Here is a 20,558-nt window from a genome sequence, read left to right on the forward strand (position 1 = left end):
TTCCCCGACATAACGCGGAAGCCGCCCTCCCCCCACCACCCGACATAACGCACCTGCGGCCCCACCCCCGGGAATAACACCGAGGCGGCGGCTGCTAGTCATGGCGGTTTGGCACCTCGAGGCGCCTTCACCTTTTTTTCCGCCCCTACTTTGCCGCCGAACGGCCGCAGCTCTTCCCAGCCGCCCCGAAATCTAAGGGGTCCGTCTTCGGCTCCACAACCCGAGAGCTGTGCCCCCCGGCCCGCCCCGCAGCCCTCCTATTGGTCTCGGTCTCCACCGCCAGCATCTTCATTGGCTGCCGCCGGGAGGCCCTACATAACGATTGGTCAGGGCCTCCGTCGCTCCGCCGAGGGGGGGCCTGCAGAACCCGCCTCCGCGGCGATCAGGTTAGTGTGCGCTGCGGGTGCTGGGGGCTCGAGAACCGAGCGGAGCTGGTTGAGCCTTCAAAGTCCTAAAACGCGCTGCCGTGGGTTCGGGGTTTATTGATTGAATACCGCCCAAGCGGGAGACTTCTGCAAAGAGGGAGCAAGAGAGGGAAATGGAGAAACGGATTCATTTAGAGCTGCGGAACAGGATGCCCTCTGATGTGAGCATTTGCCAAAAATAGCTATATGTATTTCCACTTTTTTGGGGAGTAGGGGGTGGATAGTGGTGGTGTATTTTTTTTTGGAGCGGGGGGTGGGGTAGACTGGGGAGTCTGACTGCAAACGAATTACAAGGTTGTGGGGGTTGCAATGGCCATGCATGTTCCGGCTGCTATTGCCGCTGCCGCCGCTGCCCTTGGTGTGTGACTACCTGTGTGTATGTGTGTGTATATGTGTGTGTGTGTGTGGTGTGTGCACACCCCATTGGGGGGCCAGAAGGCGCACGCGTTATGGTCTGAGAGAATGAGGGAAAAAATAACACATTACGAGCCCGCTGCTCCAATGAGTCCGTGTCTGGATGAAAGATAAATGAGGGAGGGGTGGGGGAAGGAAGAGAGGGTTGCTTCTTGAATTTAACCCCCCCCCCAAAAAAAAAAGAAAGAAAAGAAAGAAAGGAAGAGAAAGAAAAATCCCCCCCACCGAACCCCCTCCCTTCCCATGCACACAGCACACAATAAGTTTTGTGCTTCTTGAGTCGGGTTTAGTTCCCGATATATTTGGGCTAAGTGCCCCCCCAGGGAAGAGTATGGGGAGAGAGGATGCAGTGGAGTTGGGAATGGTTCGAGTTTAAAGTGCGTCTTCATTTCTTTGCAGTGATCAGGCGAGAGACGGGGGAGCCATATTTGTAACTTTGTAGTGTTCGTGAACGCGCCCTTTCTCTCTCTCCCCCTCCCTCCCTCCCTTTCACTGTCTCCCTTCCTCTTTTTCTTCTTTCTCCCTCACTCTATCTTACCTTCCCTCCAGATGCTGAGGATTCTTTCTCTTCTCTCCCCACCAAAAAATTTAAAAGGGGATTTTTTTTTTTAAATGGGAGAAGACGTTTGAAATCACCGCGCCTCCCCCCACCTTGAAAGAGATTTCAAGTTGGTAAAAGGCAGTGTGTCCCCCTTCTCACCCCAGTCCTCTGCAAACCCTGTCCCCTACAAAGGTGAAGAGCTTTTTGCCCCCTAAAACAAGCACTCCACCCCGATTTTTTTTCCCCTCCGCGGTTAGCACTTAGGCAGCTGTTGGGTTCCTGGCTGAATAAACGAGAACAAGAAAGTTTGTCAGGACGCTAGCAGTCCTTGGCTGGTGGCGGTGGTGGGTATTGGCTGTGTCCAGATTTATGCGGGCACCAGAAAACCTGTATCTCTAGGATCGGAGCTTACCTCCCTTAGCTTTTATTGATTGGGCAGCGGCGGTAGCACTGACGGAAGAAACTTAAATGGATGGGAAACGAGAGAGCATCTTGCAAAACACACACCCAAGAAAAGGGGAAGATGAAGTGTGTGCACTAATCTACCATGATAATTCTTTCTATATCGACTGATTTAGTTTATATATCTCCCATTCGTGAAGGTTGCGGTTGTTTATACTCAAAAAATAAATAAATAAAAGAACCGCGATTGTGGCAGTCTCGCCCAATTTCCCTTTCCGAAGGGGCGCAGGGCGGGAAGAGACGAGGTTATCGCTGAAACCCAGGAGCCGATGGTTTCGTAGACTGGGCGCGTAGGCAACTTTGAGAGCGTTATAACCGGACCCCAAACACCGCCCCCCCTCCTCTGCCCGCCCTAATAAAGACTAATCCCTGGGGAAGATGGAACCTTTCCACCCATTTCCTCCCTCTTCTCCTCCCTTCCTCCACTTCACCTCCCATAATTTCTCCCCTAAATCTCGGTTTGACTTTTGAAACCAAGATTTGTTTTGTGCCCACACTGTCATAACGCAGTTGTGTACACTATTTGCGTGTTTCGTGGTTTGTTGGGAGGTGAAGGGGGTCTTCATCGAAAGGGAGAATTACTTTAAATATTTTGGCGATGTTTTTCCAGTATAGCACATCTTTGGACTTAGCTGCTCTGGGGGTTTAAGGGATAAGGTGGGGGGGGGGCGCGTGTAGTTGGCACGGAGACTGGTCTTGCCGCCTACTTTAACGACCCCCCACCCTCAGCTGTATAAGACCTAGTCCCTGTTAGAGGGAGGGGGGAGGGGCTGAGGCCGGCGTTCGGAGACGATTTGGATCGGGGAATGGGTTCTAAAAACATTAACCAAATGGAAGAGAGGTAGGGGAGCGGGTCGAACCTGCTCTTTAAACTTCACAAAGTCTTCGTGTCTTGTGTTGAGGGGGGGAGGGGAATACGACGCGCATACTAAACGATATTTCACACGCGTCCTCCCTCCCCCCACCCCCACCCCTGGTATTCTTCTTTCCCCAGATCCCAGCTTCTCTCCAATGGGGAGTGGTTGGACATTAGTAGGGAAGGAAGGGGGGCAGTTTGCTTGTGGTTGGAGAAGAAAACAGGGTAATAAGGGACAAAGGGGATTGAGAAGGAGAGGCGAGAAGTGGGTGCGTGTATTTTTGTTTCCTTTCCGAAAGGATTCGAGGGAGCGCCCCCCCCATATCTCCCCTTCCCCAAGCCCCCCAGTACACACCTCCAGATCCTTTCTCAACTTTGTCCCGGGAGCTGGCAACACCGCGTTGAAGCTGAAATAGGACGAGCAGCCATTTTTTCCTGGGTTTTTCCCGTCCCGCTCCCCCTCCCCCATCGAGCTGCCAAAGAAAAACGCTGTGTTGGAAATGAAGGCGACAGTCTCTATGAGGATCTGTGCGATATTCCAGGAGGGAGATGCGGGGCAAGGGTGTCCATGTGTGTTTTAAGATGGGTGACCGAGCGAGATATTCGACAACCGTGAACCCGAGTCTTTAACATACTCAATATTATGTCTCCCGGGCAGTTTTTGAGCCCGAGGGGTTCAAACGGCTAGCACCCCTGTCCTCCCCCGCTCTGAGGTTAAGAAGAGAGGTGTACTTTATCATTATTGGGGGGAGGTGGGAGAAGGTTGCTCCGGAATTGCAGCGAAGGCTCTAGGGGCGCTTTCACTGCGCTCTGCGTGTATGTGTAACATGACTGCCAGCGCAGAGAGCTGCCATTTTGTCACTGTGGCTGTTGTCACTGGGGAGGGGAGAAAAAAAGGTAAAATGATAAGTCTTGCGCCATCTCAGAAACCGCACTACACGACTAGTTTCCAAACGAACTGACTGGGAGTATAGTGACCGATCAAGAGCTTGGTCGCCTCTGCCTGGTCTTGGGGGGAAAGGAGGGTGTAGGGGCTGAAGAGGGTGAATGAGGAACCCATATTTCGTCGTCGGTTTCTCTGCAGGGACGTCTCTCCAGCTCCCTTGGAGTCGCCTGATATCTTTAAATGGAATGTCCTGTGTCTTTAAATGGAACGTTGTTGTTGTCTACGTTCTTTGAAGTAGTAACATGGAAAGGGATGGGATTCTCAGTGTTAAACGACTGGACCGAATCAGGTTCACCCCTTCCGCCCGCGGTCCTCTCCCTGCCCCAATATTTTGTCTTCTTTCCACATTTTCCTCATCCTGAATCCCGGAGTTAACTTTTACATTGATATTGTGATTGTTTTTTTTTTTTAACCTGACATTGTTATTTCACTGGAACCGGCTGAAGGTGGGGCAAACGCGATCCCTTTTGGGGGGAGGGGGTGGCGTTAAATGCGCAAGACTTTTGATCTCTGATGCCCGCAGCTACAGCAGCAGCAGCCTCAGGAGCAGCAGTCCCTTCCTACGGGAGGGAACGAATTATTGATGAGTTGGGAAAACGCCTTCCTGGGCTGGGCTCTCCGGGAAGGTAGGTCGCGTTCTTTCTGTTTCTAGTAGGTTATTACAGCGCCTCCGCTGGCTGCCTGCGTTTAGTGGAAGTCCTGGAGTTTCCCCTCCCCCCTCCCTTTTTTTTTTCTTTTAAGGAGATTAAGGTTATGAATATTTTCCCCCAAATTAAAAGGAGAAAGGATGTTTTTTAAAAACAGACAAAATCTTTATATTCATAGATCTTCTTGTTTATTACCACAGAGCAAAATTAATGTCTACTGCTCTTGGGTTGAGGCACTTTTTAAAAAGCAACATTCTTTTTGGAAGAAAGACTCTTCTATGAGGCTTGACTAGCCAGACATCTTACAGGTTAAAATATCTGAGTTGCAACCACCTGTTACAGCCAGACGATTTTGATTATGAGTGAATGAGCTCTCTTGTGAAAACATTCTCCTGTGTATGTCAGCGAGGGGAGTCCCCTTTTACAATAATGAAAGAAAACATTATTATTGTTGTTAATAGGCTTTAGGATACATTATATGATGTTTTGTAGAAGTCTTATTTGTCTAGTTATATTTTATCCAGGCTAATTATTATATTCCCAGAAAGAAAGCTGGGGGGGGGGGGGGGAGGCATGTTTTTTAAAAGATCTGTGGAAAACTTGGAGAGTGGTGTGGGAGCAAAGCAGTCATGAAATATTGCCACAGACAATTGGAAGTTGACTCTATAAACATACACACACTTATTTGTTTTATTATTATAGTGTCGATGAGAGAAGTAAATGTTATTTATTGGGGGGAAATGATGAGACTATATATATACTTTTAAACGCTTACCTTCTGTCTTAGTAACAATTCCAAGACAGAAGTGCAAGGGCTAGACAAATGGGGTTAAATGATTTGCCCAGGGTCACACAGCTAATAAATGTTTAAGGCCAAATTTGAACCCAAGTTCTCTCCACTCCATCTCTGTGCCACCTAACTGCCCTGAAGTGATATATCTTGAAGGTCTGAAACTTAGAGAAACAAACTGAAAAATATTACTGGTTAAATTGCAGGGAGAGAAGTCCTATTTAATATAATTTTCAAGGGAATGAGTTAAGTTTATAATTTCCTAGATGTTTTAATACTTTCAATTAACTAACTGATCTAGATTCTCCTAAGCAGAAGGGACCTTTAGCAGTCACTTGTTCCAACTTCTCATCCTATGCTTCTTCTTCTCCCACTATAGTGAGGAGGTGGAGGGCCAAGAACACTTAAAAGTAAAAGCCCTGTGGAGTTTGGGGTCCAGAAAAAAGGCTAGGAACAGCTTTTAGACAATACCTTTGTTTAGTATATATGGGATAGGAAAAAGTAAATATTCCTATTTATTCAATCAGTAAATATATATATTAAGTACCTTCCATGTGCTAGGCAATGGACATGCAAAGACAAAAATGAAACAATCTGTTCTCTCAGGGAGTATGTATTCTTTATTATCAGTGCCCATGAAATCGGTTTCCTGTATTGCACCTAGTAGGAACTTAATAAATATTTGTTGAATTGCCATCTAATGTAGACAGTCCTGACCATGGGACTTTTCCCTTCTCTTCTAACCTTTTTCCTTAGAAAGATTTCTTTTTAATTTCCTGGTGGTCTTATTTGGGGACAAGTGAGAGGAAATGCCTACAGTGAGATTTAGCTGGTAGCAGGTAGCTGGGATTTCTACTGAGTAAGCCTTCAAGATCCACTGATCAATTATTATTGATCCCTTCTGGAGGCATGACCTAAGCCACTGAAGACTGATAATCTGTGCCAATACTTAAAGAATCTCTGGAGGAGCTGGTACCACTTTAGGCCTTAGTCAGGTCAACAAGTCAACAAGCATTTATGAAACACCTATGATTGCCATCACTTTGTTAAGTGCTGGGCATAACCAAAATAAAACCACCACCACCAAACCTAGAACTCCCCCAACAACAGCAACTTTAAAGAAAAAGTCCCTCAAGGACCTCACAATCAAATGGAAGAGACAGTTTGCCAAGGACTATGTAGAAATAAGCTACATCCAGGATAAATTGGAAATAGTCTTAGAAGAAAGATACTAGCATTAAAGAGGACCAGAAAAGGCTTCTTGCAGAAGGCAGGATTTTAACTGAGCCTTGGAGAAGAAAGTCAAGAAAGGCAGGAGATGTAGATAAAGTGGGAGATAATTCCAATCTTAGAGGACAGTCAGTGAAAATGCATGGTTCAGCACAATGACAATGCCTCAGTTTACTCTTCTATTAAATGAAGAGGATTGGACTCTGACCTTTAAAGTCCCTTCCAGCTCTAAAGCTCTAATCCTATAATCCTGTCAGTGTCATGGAGTTCTTATATGTGGAGTAATGTGGAGCAGGAGAACATTTAAAATTAGAGAACATGGATTCAAATCCAGACTTTGACTTGCCACCTCTGTGAAGGTGAGAGCAAGTCACATAACTTCCTTGGGCCTCACTATAAAATTTATAATTATAAATTATAAAAAATTTATAAATTCCAGCAGCAGCAGTACCAAATGTTTTCAAGTGTTAGAGGAGAGTTCTCATGGGAGGCAGAGAGTGATGGTAGAAAAAGCATTGACCGTGTGGCCACCCGAAATGGGTTCAAACAATGCTTCTGGTAATTACTACCTGGGTAACCTTGGGCAAGTCACTGGCCCTCCTTGGGTCTCAGTTTTTCATCTGTAAAATGAGAGGATCAGATTATGAGTGGCCTCTAAGAAATTTTCCAGCTCCAGACATATGAACTAACTGCATGGCTACTTTATACGACATATTAAGTGCTTTGCAAGTTTTTATTTAGAATGGAAATTGATATTATTATAAGAGGAGCCAGAGCTGTAGAATTGTCTTAAACTACACATATTATGTTATGCATTGACTGGCTTTCACACCAGATCCTTGGAGTAGAGTATAGCCAGCCAATCGGCAGTAGCATGATATGAATTATTAAAAAGCATAGAAAACCAAAAACTATAGCTTCAACCACTTCCTTTTCCACTAAATATTTTTTTTCTTCACTAAAGTACTAACAAACAAGACTGGTTTGATTTTTAGCTTTTTACTACCTTTGGCCTCTAGTACTTATATTAAGGATTGAGAAAAATATATGACTCTTAAGAAGGAAGGGCCAAGGCAAAAATTAACAAGATACTGGAAAATCAGAATTTTACACTTTGAGAAGATATCAAACCATATATCAAGCTCAGTCTTCAGGCCTGAGCAGCTAATAATATTTCTGTAATAATTTAAGATTTATAAGCACTTTCTTTACAGTGAGCCAATGAGAAAATGTATTGTCCCCATTTTCCAAACAAGGAAACTGAGGTTCAAAGAGGTTGTGACTTACCTAGAATCACACAGCAAATGTGTGGGAGCTAGAGTTCGTGGTGTCTTCTAATTCCAAAAGCCCATGCTGTTTCTACCATGGTATGCTACCAGCTAAGTCATTCTCTAAAAGCTAACTTGCTTTTTGGAAGACAAGGTGGGGGAAAAATGGGAGACAGGGCAGTCATACCTGTGACTTCCTAAAAATGTAGCATTCCTGGTTTGGGAATGTCTACAGATATGTTCACATAGGTAGTTTGTCTTCCACTTAGCATCTTAAAGAATTGAGTTGGCCCACTGAAAGGCTAAGTTGCCTGCCCACAACCACATACCTTGTATATGTCAAGGGGCAAGCCTTGAAGAAAAGTCAGCCCGATTCTATGACCGACCACTATGTCCCACCCCAGCATGCTTCTAACCTCTGTAAGCTTGAATGATTTACAGCATTTGCTATTTGAAATCCTATATAACATGTGCCAGAGTTTGTGCTATTTTTCTAAGCTTGTAACCTCAGAGCAGGGGTTCTTTCTTGTGTCCTGGACTCCTTTGGCAATGTAATGAAGCCTGTGGGCATATTCCCAGAATCATATTTTTATATGCATAAAATAAAACACAAGATTACAATGGAAACTAATTATATTGGAATATACTTATTAAAATATATTTTTTTAATAACTAGACTCCAAGTTAACTCCTGTCCTGGAGCTTTAGTCCAAATTAAGTACACCAAATCACAAATAAAATTTTAAACTATAGAACTGTTAGTGAGCCTGACTTTGATAAGTAGGTAGCACTGTAGATAAGAGTGTTGGGCCAGGAGTCAAAAAAACCTGAGTTCAAATTTGACCTCTCACTAGCTGTGTGACCTTGGAGAAGACAATCTCCATTTGTCTCAATTTCCTCATCTATAAAATGGAGATAATAATAGCACCTAACCTCCCAAAGTTGTGAGGATCAAATGAGATAATATTTGTAAAGTGCTTAGCACAATCTGGCACATAGTAAGCCTATATAAATGTTAGCTATTATTATTTTTTTATTATCTTTCCTGTTTGGACTCTTCTTTGAGTGTTTGACCTCTCCTATGAGTTTATAATTTTCTAACTTTATATTATGGTTATTTATGTAAGCTTTCCTCAGACAAGGACTTTATTATTTTCTTTGTATCACTAGTACTTAGCACAATGCCTTTCATGGAATAGTTACTTTTATAAATTTTTTTTACAATTACAATTGAATCACTTCTCATACTATTCTTTATCTCTCTGGTTGCCTCCTTTTATCTACTTGTCAAATTAGCTCAGTATAGAAATATATTGTAGATTGGTGATAGACTACTTATTTAAATAAATTTGACAGGACATCAAAATTGCTAATGTGGTTCCAGTTATTTAAGAAGATAATACCCATTGCATCATTGTGCAGAGGGGAGATACAATTTATAGGTCTCTTGTTTTTTCATGTCTATTCTACCATAAAACTCGGGGTTCTGGTCCCATCAGGAAGCATTTCTTCGATCAGGTTTCCTTATTCATGCTCTTTCTTCCCTATTTGATCACATGTACTCCTACTTGGAAGATTTTGGCAAATCTCTACAAACTTTAAAAATATATCCAACATTTAGATGTTTTTATAACATAAATGATTGGTAACAAAACAATGTTGAGAGAGAGAGAGAGAAAGAGAGAGAGAGAGAGAGAGAGAATGCCAAAAGTTTAGAGATTGATGAAAGCTTCTCTTGGATAGCATTTTTTATTTAATTAAAATTATTTTAAAATGAGATAAACAACACTCTATTTTTCTGTCCCATCTTTTGAAACACAGAAAGCACTTCTTTACAGGTTGTTGTAATGATGTCTAATTGAATGCAAAAATTTTTTAAAGAAATACTTTATTTCTTTATCTACAACTTTGGTATTTATAATTGAAAGCCAACATGGAGGTAATATAGCTTGGCACCTTTATTTTATATGGTTAACATAAGCTCACAGTGTAAAGTAACTTGCTTCAGACAGAAATTCTTCTAAAATAGCTTCATTTATTTTCTTTTTTTTCCCTTTTATTTATTTATTTTAATCCCTTACCTTCCATCTTGAAGTCAGTACTGTGTATTGGCTCCAAGGCAGAAGAGTGGTAAGGGTAGGCAATGGGGGTCAAGTGACTTGCCCAGGGTCACACAGCTGGGAAGTATCTGAGGTCAGATTTGAACTTAGGACCTCCCATCTCTAGGCCTGGCTCTCAATCCACTGAGTTCCCCAGCTGTCCCTAGCTTCATTTATTTTCATGAAGAAACTGGGGCTTAGAGAAATAAGGGAAAGAAGTCATAAAATCAGAACTGGTTTTTGAACACAGGACTTCAAACACAGCTGGGGCTAAGTACAGTTGGGAAGTACTTTGATTCTCTCACATATCTCCTGTTAAAACCTGCTCTAAGGACAGGATCTGATATCAGCAATACAATTTATTGTGAATTTGAATTTATATGTTTCCTTTCAAAAGATATTTCTATTTTGTGATACTGATGAATGAGGAAATTATTAGTGCTCCTGTTTAGGAAATAGGAGACCTATATTCTTATTCTCCATTGACATTGGGTAGGTGTCAAAGTCTGTTACCTTTTTGGCTTGAGATAGAGGGTTAAAAGAATTCCCTGAAACCTAACTACATGTAAGACTGACCATATTTCCAAGCCTTGTATCTCTAAGATGTCCTTTTCTATGCCTATCTTATGACACTGAAAGTTTCATTTTCCTTAAAAGCTATCGGAAGAACAAAGAACACTTTTCTTTGTTTCTAATATGGTCCCCAAAGCCATCATCCAGAGGATCAGCCCTAGTGGGGAAGCAACCATACCCAGCACCACCAACTACTAATCAACTGTTACCTATGGACAGATAAGCCCAAGACCTTTGACAGAAGCAGTGATCATGCACGCTTGCGCACACACATACACACGCACACATGACTTGCATCCAGCCCATCCCCTGTAGCCATCATCTATGGGAACAACTCTGGTAGAGATGCCACCTAGCATCTACTTCTATAGGTTCTACAGACATAGCGACTAATGATCACAAAACAAAAAGTTCTCACTACCAAAGCCCTTGGCACTATCAAACATTTAAACAGATGTGGTTTTATCAATGGAAATTTAACTGAAGAAAATACATTGCCATCTGATTTGTCATTACACCCAAGGTACTCCTGGGCCTCATCATCTGATTTGCTGCTAAGTCTTCCATACTGACTTGTTTTTATTAAATGGTGAGCTTGAGAGCAGGGGCTATCTTTTTATTTGTATCTCAAGTGCTTAGCCTAGAGTATTTTAACCAGAGTATGCTTTTTATTCATTTATTCAGCCAGTAATAGCTAACATATAGCATTTGATAGTCTACAAAGCATCGTGCATGTATTATCTTATTCAATCTTCAGAAAAACTCAGTAAAGTAGTTATATTTTCACTCCCATTTCACAGATGGATGAACTGAGCTTAAAAATGGTCACAAGATATCTGAAGGATTCAAATGTAGGTCTTCCTAACTTGGAGTTCAGAGTTCTATCCTTTAGCCAAGCTACCAGAGATATTATCCCTACTATTCAGTTCCCAACATCCAAAACCCCTAGTATTAAACTTCAATTGTATATTTATCAACATAACTACCAATTGTCTTCTCCCTTATCTCTCTTCTGACTTCATTTGTTACTCTTCAATTTGGAATTGTCCCCAATGCAAAGAATATTAGCTTAATATTTCCTGAGCCATCCTTACTCCAAACATCTTACATAAGCCATTATTCCCCTACTTATGTACTGTATCAGTTTATAGCACTTCCCCAACTTCATTCAATTCAGCTTTCCTTTCTAATTTCAGTTACTATATTCACTTGAACAGCCATAGAACAATTAGCTGTACATCTGTAAATGTAGCTTTTTTTTATTGTATGCCCTGCAACTGTGATATTTCCACTTTCTTTAATGATGAAAATAGCTTGTTATCTATTAAAACTCTAGCAGAACTGTTTCATTTTTCATCTACTTGTTATTTGTTTGGAATCACCACATTTGGACTTCTAATACCTCAATCCCTGATGCACTATTTATGAATAAGTAGAAATGACAATTAGAAAATAAAGACAGGAAGAGAACTAGCAGAGCAGATGGTACATACAGAAGGAATCTGGAGCCAAACAGTATTTTTCGATCATCAAGGAATCAATTTTCAAGATAGCTGCTTAAAGAAGGGAAGCACTTAGACAATAAGAAAAACAATATCAAAAGGGCAAATATCTGTGAAAACATGGTAGAAAAGACATCAGGAACAAATAACCTATTTTCATTTTCATCATGTCAATAAAATCCCTAGAAGAAACATTATGATGTGCTGAACTTGGAGTTGAGAACTCTGAGTTTGAATCTCACTTCAGGTACTTGCTGTGTAAATTTGGATAAGTCATTCAAGTTCTCACAGCTTTGGTTTCCTCATCTTTAAGATGAAAGTGTTGTATTTGTCAACTTCTAAAAAAGAAGTTGTATTTGACAACTTCTAAAAAATCCCTTTCCATTCTAAATCTAGGCTATGAATGATCTGCACAGATAAGCAAAAATAAATTATTTCATATAGCAGATTCAGTTACACAATTGACTGAGAGGCAAAGAGTACAAGATCTGCTATTTATTTATTTTTTACAAGACATTTGCAAAAATTCAGTCTTAAAGACTCTTCCAACCAGGTATCTCCATGCCTATGTTAAGACCATCTAAGATTCTTTAATAGATATAACCAGAATGGTAATTTTGTTTATTAGTCCCCCGGTTTTACTATTAAGTAAGGCATAAAACCTGACAAGAAATGCTAGAAGATTTGCCTCTGTCATGGAAGGTTGTTCTTTACATAGTCATAATTTAAGAAGGATCCCTCATATATGAAGTCCCAACCCCTAGATACTTTATGGCCTAACTTATACCTCAGAATGATCAAAGAAAGAACAGGAGCAATAAGTAGAAAAGTAAATATTTACAACAAAAATCTGGAAACTAAGGAGATGTTCATGAGTTGGCAAATAGTTGAGCAAATTATGACATAAGAATGTGATGGAATGTTTTTTTAACTTTTAAGAAATGATGGGGGATCCAGGAGAACATTATCCATAGAGATAGATACATTGTGGCACAATCGATTGTAATGGACTTCTCTACTAGCAACAACATGCAATGACCCAGGACAACTCTTAAGGGACTTATGAGAAAGAACGCCATTCACATTCAGAGGGAGAACTGTGGGAGTAGAAACAGAAGAAAAACAACTGCTTGATCACATGGATTGATGGGGATGTAGATACTAAATGATAACTCTAGTCTATCAATAATATGGAACTAGGTCTTGATCAATGACACATGTAAAACCCAGTGGAATTATGCATCAGCTATAGTAGGGGGTGAGAGGAGGGGGGTGGATAGAACATGAATCCTATAACCATGGGAAAATGTTCCAAATTAATTAATAAAATAAAGATCTAAAAGAAAAAAGAAATGATGGGGGCCAGTGAAGGTGGCTCAGTGAATTGAGAGTCAGATCTAGAGATGAAAGCTTTGTTTCAAAATCTGGCCTCAGACACTTTTCTAGATGTGTGACTGTAGGCAAGTCACATAAATCCCATTGCCTAGTCCTTACTGTTCATCTGCCTAGGAACCATTACACAGTATTGATTCTAAGATGGAGAATAAGAGTTGTAAATTTTTTAAAAAAGAAGAAATGATGAGTGGATGGTTTCAAAGAAGCTTGAGAAGACTTGTATGAACTGATACAGAGTGAAGTGAGAAGAACCAGGATACCAGTATACACAAGAACAATAATATTTTATTTTTTTAAATAATATTTTAGAGACAATTTTGAAATACTTGAGAATTTTTATTTGAGCAATGACCAAATACAATTTAAATTGGACAAATGATGAATCATCTTACTTACTTCCTGACAATATGTAGAATAAGATATACATTTTTGGACATGACCATTGACAGAATGTATTTTGTTTTACTTGACTATGTATATTTGTCATAAGAGTTTTGTTTTTCTTTTTTTCTCAAAAAGGGATGGATTGAAGGAGGGCAAACTTGTTAGTTGAAAATAAATATATAGAGAGAGAGAGTGGATGGGGAACTGCTAGGGATTGTAATGCAAAGTGGCTAACAGAAACTTTTTGCTTCTGTAATTTCTAACGGTCACAAAAAGTCAATTAGAAGTCTTAGAATCTTTAGAGAGTCAGTTAGAACTTAAAGCTATAAATAGAGATGAAGTTCCAACTGAAGAGGCTTTTGCCTTCTGGCTTTTGCTGTTGCTGGAGGCTTTTGCTTTTGCTTAGCCTGTTGGCTTAGGCCTTTCGGCTTGGCTTTGACCTAATTGCTTTGGCCTTGGCCTGTGCTTATTTCTCTTGGGGAAATTTAAACCAATCTCATTTCTCTGGACCTCTCCCTGATCTCTCCATCCTTATCTCTCCCCTTCCCCTGAATTTCCTGTGGGTCCTGGGAGGGCTTGGTGATTGAACATTGTGGGTTTTAGTTTCTATAGACAAGTAGAGTATTCTTAAATAGTTACCCCTAGTTTTAGTGATTTAATAAGGACTTTACTTAAAAGGCAGTGACCGTTAGAAATTACAGAAGCAAAAAGTTTCTCTTAGCCACCTTGCATTACAGTAGCACAGTGGATAGAGCACCAGGCCTGGACTCGGGAAGACCTGGGTTCAAATATTGCCTCAGACACTTAAGCTGTGTGACTCTGGGCACAGACCAAAGGTAAGGGTTTTAAAATGTTGTGGGGTGGGGGGATAAAAGGAAAAATTTTTTTAATTTAAAAAAATAAGTTAGTAGACACATAAATACTACATGGTTTCCATGGTGTGTGATCTACCACTCAAATGAGACTTGCCTAACCATCCTCATAAGAAAAACCAAATGGATGAAAAATGCCTGTTTTCCAGATTATGATAATTATTGTATTAGTCCATCATTACAAATATCTTGGATAGACTACAGTGCCCTGTGCCCTGATTTGACAAAAGTGTAAGAGAACAGAATGAATTGCATTTGGAAAACCTATAGGGATAAATCTCCACCACATTGGGTGAGTTCTCTATGATGGATTAATGGGAAGAAGTAGACAACAATGGTACAAGACAAAGAAACCTGAATAGATTGTGATTTGCACCATTAGAGGGATTACCTGCTTTGATGAGATTACCAATCCAATGAAGTATGAGATGATTACTGATTATTTCTTTGATGTCTTGAGTGGGTAGAGTGTGAACTTTCCTTCTCTTTTTTCTCTGATATCTCTTCTGGGAAGAATGAAAGGGACAGATAAGTGAATTTCTTTTTTTCTGTTCTTAGTTGCTTAATTCCAAAAATAGCCCTTTAGTCCTGAATACCACTATCAAGTCCAAAGAAGGAATAAGAAAGGAAGTAGAAGATGAGGAAAGGATTTTGTTTTATACCATTTCCATATACTTTGCTCATTTACATGCCATTTTGTTGTATCTTTATAAAAACCCCAAGAAGGAGGTGGCTAGATGGTTTGGTGGTTAGAGCTCTGGGTTTGGAGTCAGGAAGACCAGAGTTCAAATCTGGCTTCATATATTCACTAGCTATGGGACCCTAGGCAAGTCACTTAACCTATTTGCCTTAAAACAAACAAAAATAAAAATCCTAAAAGATAGGATGGGTAGTTGATCTTTGCATTTTATAGATGAGGAAACTGAGACAGCGTCCAAGTTAATTTCATAGTACCAGTCCAATAGGCATTTATTAAGTACATGCAAGACATTATATTGACCCCTGGGAAGATGAAACCAAATTTAAACAGTTCTTGCCCTCAAAGAGATTAAATCCTACTGGAGTCCCCAGCTGGAAAATGTCAGAGGCTAGATTTAAACTCAGATAACTTGGGAAGAAAAAAGAGAGCACAAAGGGAAGTAGAAAAGGTCCCCATAGGTGGTAGCCCAGAGCTGAGCCTTGAAGGACACTAAGAGGTGATGAGGACATATATTCCAGGCATGAATATATATTGAACCTAAGGCACTGAAATGAGAGATGGAGTGCCAAGTTAAGAGAGTACTAAGTACCTCAGCTAGAATGCAAAGTATGTAGAGGGTAGGAATAAGCAAAACAAAACAAAACAAAAACTTTAAAAGACTAACTGCAGCCAGATTGTGAGGGGCATTAAATTACAAGTTGAGGTATTTGTATTTTATACTAGAGGCAATAGGGAGCCATTGAAGTTTCTTGATCAGAGGAATTATGTGGTCCTATTTTCCCCTTTAGGACTTTTATATTGGCAGCTCAGTCTGGTAGCTGTGAGCCACCACAGGAGACTCTTTTTCATTAGCCTAATTGAAAGGTGATGAGGACCTGAACTAGCGTGTTACCCATTTGACTAGGCCTAGAAATGGGAGGTCCTGGTTTAAAACCTGGCATTAGATATTTACTACCTATGTTACTCTGGGCAAGTCATTTAGCCCCATTTGCCTAATTCTTACTGTCCTTCTGCTTTGGAACCAATATGTAGTATCAATTCTAAGATAGAAGCTAAGTGTTTTTAAAAAAAAAAAAAGAAAGAAAAAGGAGACAGATGATAGAGATAGCATGCAAGTAGAATCATTAAGACTTGGCTATTGATCAAATATACCCCAGGGTTGAGAAAAGAAAAAGGATCAAGCCAACAAGCATTTTTTCCACACTTAGCTTGTTCTAAGCACTAGGGCTACCAAGAAAGGCAAAAACTATTCCTGCCTTCAAGGAGCTCACAGTCTTAAGTAGAAAGACAAGATATAAAAGAATACTGAAAATGGAAGGTGCAACCTTGGGGATATGGTAGAGAAAGCCCATAGTCAGAAAGGCAGCCTGGAGATAAAAGAAGACATGTCTGACCTGGCCTGCTCCTTCAAATGGAGGTTCTGGGAGGAACTAGCCAATCAGAGGAGAAGAGGCTGCAGGGACACCGTGAACCTCCAGGGTGTTTCTGTGGCATAGCAGAGAAAGTCCGGTGAGTCAGGAGCAGAACCTGAAAAGGGAAATGATGGGGAATGACTCAAAGCATCTCAAACAAAGCAATTGTTAGAAGAAAAAGGAACCCTAAAGCACCATTTCCTGATCTCGAGGGAGTTGAGGTCTGAAGATGTATTACACCTACTTGGTGTGAGACAGAGGTGATGAGGACTATGACTGTGGGGTGCAGGGCCAGGAATGGAGCTCTGTTTCTCTCAGTTTCCAGGCCAGCACTCATTCCACTTTGCCACCCTTGGCCAAGGTCATATGGTCAGCCCGCAGCAGCTGTGTATCTCCTGACTGCTGCAAGTCTTGTATTCATTCTTTCTGAGGTTGATGTCATGGAGGACAATGACCACACTCCCATAAATCTACTCACTGTAAAGATTGGCTTAAGAGGCCATACGGCATTTCCGAATACCTTGGATGAGAAAGATAGCTATACATTACATCAACAGGGGGAGCAGACCATTAGCAATTCTCTGATGCCCTCCCAAGAGACCCCCTAGTACCATAGAGTCTGGTCCCAGGACTGAGTAGTTTCCTCTTCTGAGTAGCAGAGTCCTCGAGGATTAGATGGAGATTCTTGACTGAGACATGGGACCAGGTTCAAATGCCATGCTGATTTTTACTAGCTGTGCAACCCTGGGCAAGTCACTTAACTTTCATGTATAACATGGGGATGGTGATACTTTTAGACGTTGCCTTATAAGGATATTATAAGACTCAAATGATTTGCCAATTTTAAAGCATAAATGATGATTATCTTTTGTCAGAGAGGCTGTGAGTGGGGGATGAGGTGGTAAGGAGAAGCAAAAATAATTGAAGAAGGGACAGCTAGGTGGCTTAGTAAAGAGTGCCAGGCCTAGAGATGGGAAGTCTTGGCTTCAGATTTGGTGTCAGACACTTCCTAGCCATGTGATCCTGGGCAAGCTCCTTAACTCCAATTGCCCAGCTCTTCCTGCTTCTTTGCCTTAAAACCAATACTTAATATCAATTCTAAGACATAAGGTATGGGCTTTTTTTTCCCCCCAAGTGAAGAAAGGAGTGAACGAGTGAGAGGACTTCACATAACCAGCAGGCTGATAAGCCTTTGAATGCTGGAGAGTTGACTACTGGTGTTTCTAGGAGAGGCAGGAACTACTCTGCAAAAGCCAAGAACAGAACCAGGTTGTACAGGGACTGTTCATCCATCCATCCATCCCCCAGAAGGTCTGTACTGCCAGATCTCTGGTGCCTTCTGTGGTGGTGATGAGAACTGTGTGCCTTGTATGGAGTGGTGCATTATAGAGGGAGGAGGGAAGAGAGAGATTTAGCAGGATTACTGTCAGATTTAGTAAAGTGCCTTGTGTGCTATTTGGAGGAAAGGAGCTCTGGAGAGATCTACCTCAGTACAATAATAATGAAAACCCCTTTTGTGGACTGGCGATTTGTTTACCCTTGAGTAGCCCCACCATCAGCTCTGAGTAGTGCTGGTGGGTGGGTTCACCAACAGGTCTTATACAGAGACATCAGGAAAAGGAAGGGAGGGAAAAAAATCAATTAAGTTACTTATTTTGAGTGCCTACTGCAGAGGGCATATGGCTCGGCCCTGTGTGTGGATGGATATAGACATACATGGCCTTGAGAAATTTAGTCAAATTTGGGAGGTGAGATATATACACACAAAAAAGAGAAGGTATATGAGTAAGTGCTAAACTGTGGCACAGACTGAGTGCTCTTAGGGGAATAAAAAAGTGGGAGGGGGGATAAGAAAGGAAGGGAGAGAAGAAAGATAGCAAGAATAGGAGAGGCCTACTCCCTTCCCCTGCACCATACTATGCTTCTCTTTCCCCTTAGGAGGCCAAACTAATGATAAAGAGAGGTCTCCATCATTGTGGGTGGAGACAGACTACAATTTGCCTATTCTCTCACCTCAGGGAATTGGCAGAAGGTTGGGACCTTCCTTCTAACTAACTGCCCCTAGGTTGGATGATTCCTATGAATGAGGTTAATTGGCTAATCTGAACAAGAATCTCGTAGGTGTCTGAGCTTGTAGAATGAGATGAAGTGAGTCGAGAAACTAACTAGCATCAATTCTTGGCAAATTTTCTTTTGTTTACCCAGAGCTAGGAGCAGAGACGAAATTGTGCCCTCAGTGCTGGTGAGGTAGATGGGGTAGGAGAGGAGGAAAGGCAGGCAAACAGCAGACCCTGGATGCTTTTCCAGTTCTGGGACTCCGGCCAAGATATGGACATCCTTGCCATCCAGTACTGCCATCTCCATTTTGCTGCTAGGGGAGAATGTGCCAGAATATCTGCATCTTTGGTAGCTCATTCTTTATCCTGGCCCATTTCTTCAACCAATATTTAAGTGTCCACTGTGTGCAAAATACCATACATTTTTAATTTAGTCCCTAGAGGTCTGCTTTTTGAACCTTCTTTTTGGATCTTAAAATCTTGTGTTTCTTTCCTTCACCCCATTTCACCACATCATGCTTTTCCTTTTATTCAGTTACTCCCCTTAGAGAAGCTACCTTGTCTTGGAATCTTCTCCTTAATGGTGAGATTCACAGATTCATAAATAGAACTGGAAGAAACTTTAGAAGCCATTCGGTCCATTTTACAGACGAGGAAGCTGACCCCGAAGGCAGACAATAAATTCTCTCTTATCTTTTCCCATCTGATTGAGCACCTACCATGCAGAAATAAGTCCTTGTCCTCAAGAAGTTTCTTCTTGGGATGGCAACAGTGCACACAAGTAAAAAAAAGAAGAAAGGTAACTGAAGGAGACAGAGGGAGAGAGGAGAGAGGAAAGACATGTGAGGGGAGGAAGGAGAGAGAGGGAGAAAATATTTTTAGCTGGAGGACTGGTGTAGGGATATGGAATTAGGGAAGCTTTATAGATGAGGAGGCCCCTGAAATGAGCTTTGAAGGAAGATAAAGATTCTAAAAGATGAAGGTAGGAAAGGAGGGCAGGCCAGGAAGGAAGGTTAGCTTTTAGTTATACAAATAGGTTGGAGTTGGAATGTCAAAATTAGGGAAGGCACCAGGATTGTAGAGGACAGGAAGCAAGGAGTAATGGGAAGGAGAACAACAGTAGAATAACTTTTGGATTCAGCACCTTCTTCCCTGCATTTGCCCACTTCTCAGATGTTAAATAACACCCATTATTTGATCTACACATTTACTCTGCATTTCTTCAGTTGCCTACATAGCTGGTTGGTGTGGGCCCAGCTACCTCCACACTGCTGATGGCACTAAATCCAACTTTACATCTTCAGAAGTGGGCACTGTGCCTTTGTTGGTTGGTTTTATGGTGTGTGGCATGGCTCTACATATAGCTGGGTACTTTAGGAAAGCCTTTCTGAGGATGGTCCTCTGCTAACTCTGTTTTGGGTCACTGGTCATTATGGTATAGTGGGGAAATTACTATTTGGAGCAAGAATACTTGGGTCCAGGTCTTAGCTCCAATACTCAGCTATGTAATCTTGAGCAAGTCACTTAACAGCTTTGGCCTTAGCTTTCCCATCTTGAAAATGGGGACAATCAAGGGTTTCTATGAAGAATAAATGAAATGTTGCACATAAAGTGTTTTGTAAACTATAAAATGTTGAGCCATAAGTATTTGTACTGTTCCCTAAGAATAAAGACTTTTCTTTCCATTTTAGTCTCCAGCCCATTTGTCACGTTGTAATTCATTTTCTTTTTTAAAAAATGGCAACAAAAAGTCCTTACCTTCTGTCTTAGAATTGATACTTCACGGGGCAGCTGGGTGGCTAGTGGATTGAGAGCCAGGCCTAAAGATGGGAGGCACTGGGTTTAAATTTTATCTCAGATACTTCCTAGCTGTGTGACCTTACAAAAAGAATCGATACTTCAGGTGTAACTGACTTCTTATTCCTTTATTTTTTAAAAACCCTTACCTTCTGTCTTAGAATCAACACTAAATATTGGTTCCCAGG

At 41.3% G+C, this 20,558-nt stretch overlaps 1 protein-coding gene and 1 long non-coding RNA gene across 2 annotated transcripts in view; one reads left to right on the forward strand and one right to left on the reverse strand.

Annotated features, from left to right (window-relative positions):
* LOC123238030 overlaps positions 1-3,139 on the reverse strand; it is a 24,001-nt gene extending 20,862 nt beyond the window's left edge. Inside the window, exons 1-2 of the long non-coding RNA XR_006505482.1 lie at positions 3,054-3,139; positions 54-512 (exon numbers count right to left, since the gene is read on the reverse strand). This is a non-coding gene — a long non-coding RNA (uncharacterized LOC123238030). The remainder of the gene's footprint in view (positions 1-53; positions 513-3,053) is intronic.
* Positions 521-20,558, forward strand: part of ANP32A (acidic nuclear phosphoprotein 32 family member A) — a 61,827-nt gene continuing 41,789 nt past the window's right edge. Inside the window, exon 1 of the mRNA XM_044665322.1 lies at positions 521-586. Coding sequence (XP_044521257.1) covers positions 539-586 — 48 coding nt within the window. The 5' untranslated portion in view covers positions 521-538. The remainder of the gene's footprint in view (positions 587-20,558) is intronic.

The sequence above is a fragment of the Gracilinanus agilis genome, chromosome 2 (assembly GCF_016433145.1).
Source record: "Gracilinanus agilis isolate LMUSP501 chromosome 2, AgileGrace, whole genome shotgun sequence".
Taxonomy (NCBI): Eukaryota; Metazoa; Chordata; class Mammalia; order Didelphimorphia; family Didelphidae; genus Gracilinanus; species Gracilinanus agilis.